Source organism: Taudactylus pleione, unplaced genomic scaffold (genome assembly GCF_031769625.1).
Source record: "Taudactylus pleione unplaced genomic scaffold, aTauple2 ptg002512l, whole genome shotgun sequence".
NCBI lineage: Eukaryota > Metazoa > Chordata > Amphibia > Anura > Myobatrachidae > Taudactylus > Taudactylus pleione.
In genome coordinates this window covers 169,326-176,748 of record NW_028286895.1, presented here as the reverse complement: position 1 = coordinate 176,748, position 7,423 = coordinate 169,326, and the positions used below count along the sequence as shown (strand labels likewise).

The 7,423-nt window shown below is 40.0% G+C and overlaps 1 protein-coding gene across 1 annotated transcript; it reads right to left on the bottom strand.

Moving 5' to 3' along the window:
* Positions 1–953: 953 nt before the first annotated feature.
* Positions 954–6,856, bottom strand: LOC148431285 (fucolectin-1-like; the record flags this gene model as incomplete). The annotated part of the gene is made up of 2 exons (XM_088466127.1): positions 5,345–6,856; positions 954–1,230 (listed from the first exon to the last, which is right to left on the bottom strand). Coding segments are annotated over exons 1-2 (356 nt in total), but the record flags the coding sequence as incomplete, so codon positions are not given.
* Positions 6,857–7,423: the final 567 nt, after the last annotated feature.

The window sequence follows — 7,423 nt, the reverse complement described above, 5'->3', positions numbered from 1 at the left end:
AGAACCGTTGATACAGGAATGAACCACTGAGCTTGCACTTACACTGAGGCAATAAAGGAGAGAAGAACAATATTCCTAATGAAATAATGTGGAATAAGCTGCCCTTGTGGTCTGTACATGGGAAGGGCGTGTCCCAGGACATAGGACACGTATGGCACATGCTATAACTTCCATATCATACCAAGCAGTACTGTTTCTGTATCTTGTTAGTCTGAGCCATACGGAGATATGTAACCATAAATATATATATATATATAGGTAGAAGTTACCCCCAACCTGGTGCTTCCATATAGTGACAGCAATTCTTACTATTGGGAAACTTCTCCCTCTCTCCCGCGCTCTCTGACACATGGGGCCTGCTCAGAGGAGGACGCTAACCACACGCAACATGTACGCAGTTCCCCGATGTTATATGTACTGTGCATTAATCCCGACGGTTACCACAGGGAGACGCACAACAAAACGGTCCCGGGGAGTGTGGATGTTAGTGGTAATGGGGGTGGCCATCTGCGGCGGGCATTCTTCTGACAGCGGCTGCATCTAAAGGTGCAAAACTGCTCACATGGGACCCATGCTCAGACGGAGAAACTGCGTCTACCATAGGTCCAAGCATCTAAAGACGCCCGAGAGGGACTTGCACCACTGCCAGTAGGCGTTTTACTATGAACAAAACCCTCCACAGCATTAGCATAAAGACGCAAACGCAGCTGCGGAAACAGACTCGGCAGTATCTGCGCCAACTCTGAATCCGGTCCAAGGTAACAGGAAGAGGCCGGGGATAGACCGGAGACCTACATTCTACTTCCAGACTATTTCTTATGGAGACATTTTACACCGGCCTGTGGATTCTGACTCGCACCGGCCTGTGGACTGACACGCGCACCAGCCTGTGGACTCACACGCGCACCGGCCTGTCGATACTGACTCACACTGGACTATAGATTCATACTCACACTGGGTTTTGGTTGTGTGTATCGTTTCCAACGCGAACCTCGGCACCTTTGAGACGATGCCAGCCCCAATCATTCCTATTAACAACAACCACAGCTCCGACCTTGCGCGGTTTTTGAAGATCTACTCTCCACCAGGGAAACTCTTCACTTTTTGTTAAAATACAAGATTTCCTGCTGTATGTTCCATCCCGGTTCCCATCAATAGCATTAAGAGCATTTCCATGTACATGATACACTGAGATCTGGCTGGCTTTACCCTCCGGGGCAATATTCTTACCTAGAAGAGACGTAACATAAATATAAATAAATAGACAATAGTAGCTAGGTGCGCTCGGGGGACGGCCGTGACAGGTGCGCTCGGGGGACGGCCGTGACAGGTGCGCTCGGGGGACGGCCGTGACAGGTGCGCACGGGGGACGGCCGTGACAGGTGCGCACGGGGGACGGCCGTGACAGGTGCCCTCGGGGGACGGCCGTGACAGGTGCCCTCGGGGGACGGCCGTGACAGGTGCCCTCGGGGGACGGCCGTGACAGGTGCCCTCGGGGGACGGCCGTGACAGGTGCCCTCGGGGGACGGCCGTGACAGGTGCCCTCGGGGGACGGCCGTGACAGGTGCCCTCGGGGGACGGCCGTGACAGGTGCCCTCGGGGGACGGCCGTGACAGGTGCCCTCGGGGGACGGCCGTGACAGGTGCGCTCGGGGGACGGCCGTGACAGGTGCGCTCGGGGGACGGCCGTGACAGGTGCGCTCGGGGGACGGCCGTGACAGGTGCGCTCGGGGGACGGCCGTGACAGGTGCGCTCGGGGGACGGCCGTGAGATGCATTCATACTTTGTGTGTAATTAGCACAATAACTTTGATCATAATTGTCTATCTAGTTAATACGATTATAACTATCTTTCACGGCCAGACAAATACGGAGTTTAATATTATTGTTATAATATCTTCAGCTACATTTCAGGCATTTTTCTATATTAGTTGCTCTGTGTTATTTATTTATACTGTAGGTAACAGAGACATTTCATACTGTACATCAATCCTTCTTCTGTTTTGCCTTTATACTTTCTATGCACATTGACTTCAATAAGCAGATTACACAAACTATTGTATTCCACAGTGGCCTGTGAGGTAGATAGATAGATATGAGGTAGATAGATATGAGGTAGATAGATAGATATGAGGTAGATAGATAGATATGAGGTAGATAGATAGATATGAGGTAGATAGATAGATATGAGGTAGATAGATAGATATGAGGTAGATAGATAGATATGAGGTAGATAGATAGATATGAGGTAGATAGATAGATATGAGGTAGATAGATAGATATGAGGTAGATAGATAGATATGAGGTAGATAGATAGATATGAGGTAGATAGATAGATATGAGATAGATAGATAGATATGAGATAGATAGATAGATATGAGATAGATAGATAGATATGAGATAGATAGATAGATATGAGATAGATAGATAGATAGATATGAGGTAGATAGATATGAGATAGATAGATATGAGATAGATAGATATGAGATAGATAGATAGATATGAGGTACATAGATATGAGATAGATATGAGATAGATATGAGATAGATAGATAGATATGAGGTAGATAGATATGAGATAGATAGATATGAGATAGATAGATATGAGATATATCTATCTCTCTATCTCATATCTATCTCATATCTATCTCTCTATCTCAGATCTATCTCTCTATCTCAGATCTATCGATCTATCTCAGATCTATCGATCTATCTCAGATCTATCGATCTATCTCAGATCTATCGATCTATCTCAGATCTATCGATCTATCTCAGATCTATCGATCTATCTCAGATCTATCTCATATCTATCTCATATCTATGTACCTCATATCTATCTCTCTGAGGTACATAGATATGAGATAGATATGAGATAGATCTGAGATAGATCGATAGATCTGAGATAGATCGATAGATCTGAGATAGATCGATAGATCTGAGATAGATCGATAGATCTGAGATAGATCGATAGATCTGAGATAGATCGATAGATCTGAGATAGATCGATAGATATGAGATAGATAGATATGAGATAGATATTAGATAGATAGATATGAGATAGATAGATAGATATGAGATAGATATTAGATAGATAGATATGAGGTAGATAGATATGAGGTAGATAGATATGAGGTAGATAGATATGAGATAGATAGATATGAGATAGATAGATATGAGATAGATAGATAGATAGATATGAGGTACATAGATATGAGATAGATAGATAGATCTGAGATAGATAGATAGATAGATATGAGATAGATAGATAGATATGAGATAGATAGATAGATATGAGATAGATAGATAGATATGAGATAGATAGATAGATATGAGATAGATAGATAGATATGAGGTAGATATTAGATAGATAGATATGAGGTAGATAGATATGAGGTAGATAGATATGAGATAGATAGATCTATCTATCTATCTCATATCTATCTATCTCATATCTATCTATCTCATATCTATCTATCTCATATCTGAGATAGATAGATAGATAGATCTGAGATAGATAGATATGAGATAGATAGATAGATATGAGATAGATAGATAGATATGAGATAGATAGATAGATATGAGGTACATAGATATGAGATAGATATGAGATAGATAGATAGATATGAGGTAGATAGATATGAGATAGATAGATATGAGATAGATATGAGATAGATAGATATGAGATAGATAGATATGAGATAGATAGATATGAGATAGATAGATAGATATGAGGTACATAGATATGAGATAGATAGATAGATCTGAGATAGATAGATAGATAGATATGAGATAGATAGATAGATAGATATGAGATAGATAGATATGAGATAGATAGATAGATATGAGATAGATATTAGATAGATAGATATGAGATAGATAGATATGAGATAGATAGATATGAGATAGATAGATATGAGATAGATAGATAGATATGAGATAGATAGATAGATATGAGATAGATAGATAGATATGAGATAGATAGATAGATATGAGATAGATAGATAGATATGAGATAGATAGATATGAGATAGATAGATATGAGATAGATAGATATGAGATAGATAGATATGAGATAGATAGATATGAGATAGATAGATATGAGATAGATAGATATGAGATAGATAGATATGAGATAGATAGATATGAGATAGATAGATATGAGATAGATAGATAAGAGATAGATAGATAAGAGATAGATAGATAAGAGATAGATAGATATGAGATAGATAGATATGAGATAGATAGATATGAGATAGATAGATATGAGATAGATAGATATGAGATAGATAGATATGAGATAGATAGATATGAGATAGATAGATATGAGATAGATAGATATGAGATAGATAGATATGAGATAGATAGATATGAGATAGATAGATATGAGATAGATAGATATGAGATAGATAGATATGAGATAGATAGATATGAGATAGATAGATATGAGATAGATAGATATGAGATAGATAGATATGAGATAGATAGATATGAGATAGATAAGAGATAGATAGATATGAGATAGATAGATATGAGATAGATAGATATGAGATAGATAGATATGAGATAGATAGATATGAGATAGATATGATAGATAGATATGAGATAGATAGATATGAGATAGATAGATAAGAGATAGATAGATATGAGATAAATAGATATGAGATAGATAGATAAGAGATAGATAGATATGAGATAGATATGATAGATAGATATGAGATAGATAGATAAGAGATAGATAGATATGAGATAGATATGATAGATAGATATGAGATAGATAGATATGAGATAGATAAGAGATAGATAAGAGATAGATAGATATGAGATAGATAGATATGAGATAGATAGATATGAGATAGATAGATATGAGATAGATATGATAGATAGATATGAGATAGATAGATATGAGATAGATAGATAAGAGATAGATAGATATGAGATAGATAGATATGAGATAGATAGATATGAGATAGATAGATATGAGATAGATAGATATGAGATAGATAGATATGAGATAGATAGATATGAGATAGATAGATATGAGATAGATAGATAAGAGATAGATAGATATGAGATAGATAGATATGAGATAGATAGATATGAGATAGATAGATAAGAGATAGATAGATATGAGATAGATAGATAAGAGATAGATAGATATGATAGATAGATATGAGATAGATAGATATGAGATAGATAGATATGAGATAGATAGATATGAGATAGATAGATATGAGATAGATAGATAAGAGATAGATAGATATGATAGATAGATAAGAGATAGATAGATATGAGATAGATAGATATGAGATAGATATGAGATAGATAGATATTAGATAGATAGTCTTACCTCTCACCACACAGTAGGAGCGCACGAGTGTGGCCCCAAACACCGCCAGGCAGAGCAGGAGAGCCGCTAGGACCCGCATCTCACCAGGATACCTGTGATTTAGGAGCAGGGAGATAAATACATAAGTATAACAGAGCGTAAGGATCACTGCTCCCAACGTGATGAACTATCTCACCTAATATCAGACGATTACCTGAATACTGTATTTTTCTGTTCCTATATATATATACTCAGCGAGTGACCCACATCAGTGCTTTCTCTACAGATCACACCCACAATACCGCAGTGTCCTCAGTGGTTTCTGTACCGGTCTCTCCCCTACAGAACATACTTATTACCTGACATCGGGCCAATATTATCGCATCTCAGCGTAACACAAATACTTCAGCCACATTAGAGTCTTTGAGCCGTTTGTTGTACTTCACAAATAAAGGATTTATAAGGTGACATTTCTGATAAATGAGTTCTGCAGAGCTGGCAGGGTTCACTCTCACCTGTAATCTCCATCCTGCTCCTCACAGCACGTTTTATAGAGACACATTAACCCCTTCCTGCCATTGTACAGCTAAGTGTCATCCTTTGCTGTTCAGCTCTACATGACTGCAGCCCCCCAACATGGCCTTTGCTGGACCCTAACTGTAAATGACGGCTTGGAGTCCTGTAATCTCTAGAAGTTGCCCCTGACCCTCATATGACATCTGTGGGAGGGGGCGGGCAGCAAACATATGTTGAGGTCACCAGGGTGAACCCCACTGTAGTGGCAATTGATTTTTGTAGCTGCGATCCCTGCTAACAGTGAAGTTGACAGCCTAGTGACAAGGGCGGGCAGCATGCCAACTCACTGCCCAACCAGAAAATCTCTCATAACTGGTGAGCCAATCATGTCTTGCCACATCAGCAGTCTCGTGACCTCGTAGCGGCCATCTAAGTTGGTCCCCGTGAGCAGAGGCAGAGTTTCAGGCCAACGTCAGATAGACTAGCACCAGAGTAGAAGAGTTCCAGAGGCCCTGGAAGAGTCTAGAAGATGTCATGGCAAGCAAGAAGACGCCGCGATCCATGGGGGCAGAGAGTCAGGATCACCGCTGGTCAGATTGAAGATGCTGCGGACCCCAAGTAGTGGTGCTGCAGCAGTAGGAAGCAAAACACCTACATGAAACTCCTTGTTGCAGCCTCTTCCAGTGAAGGTTGGAGGCCTTGGGCCACCACTATCTTCCTATAGGCCCTTGGGCACAGTAGATTAGAGCAATACGCCCATGAGCACAGTAAATTCAGGCAATACACCTGTGACACCATTGCAGGCGATAGGCCTGAGACACCGGTAGTGTGAAGAGTCACCTGGCTCTCACAAATGTCCCATTCCCCAAGAAATATATCCTCAATGTTCCACCAAACTGAGGGCGGCATTTAGAAGCAAAATTGTCAGTTTTCACCCATGTTGGCAAATTGGCTGTCCGATCGGCCAATATATCGGCCGCGAACAGCGATTTTGCCAACGACGGCAAAAAAAAGAGTTTTTCGCCTAAAAACTGGAGAAAACATTTTTCCAGCCAGGGCAGGCGAAAAAAATTAGCAAAATCGATATTTTTGGGTAAAAATGTGGGGATTTATTACAGAACCCTTTGGACAGCCCCCCTAATGATACTTTAGCTAAAAAATTTTTGGTAAGTTGTGTACTTTGGCGTAAAACAACCGCTGAAATTTCGGTCAACATTTTTTTTTTTCCGTGAAAAATGTGTTTAACGTATTGGGCCTGATATTTCGGAGGGCCATAAGGATGCGCCAAGTGTTTTAAAAATAGCACATGGCTGGCGCACGTGTATTTTTAAAACCGCAAAAAAAATGCCTGCGCCAGCCACGTTTGATATTTAAAACACTTGGCGCATCTTTATGGCCCTCCGAAATACCAACCCCAATACATTAAATGTATTTTTCACAAAAAACAAAAACAAACTTTGACTGAAATTTCAGGGGTTGTTTTTTGCCAAAGTACACAATTTACAAAAAATGTTCTGCTAAGTTATCATTAGGGGGGCTGTCCAAAGGATTCTGTAAGAAATCCCCACATTGTTACCCAAAAAT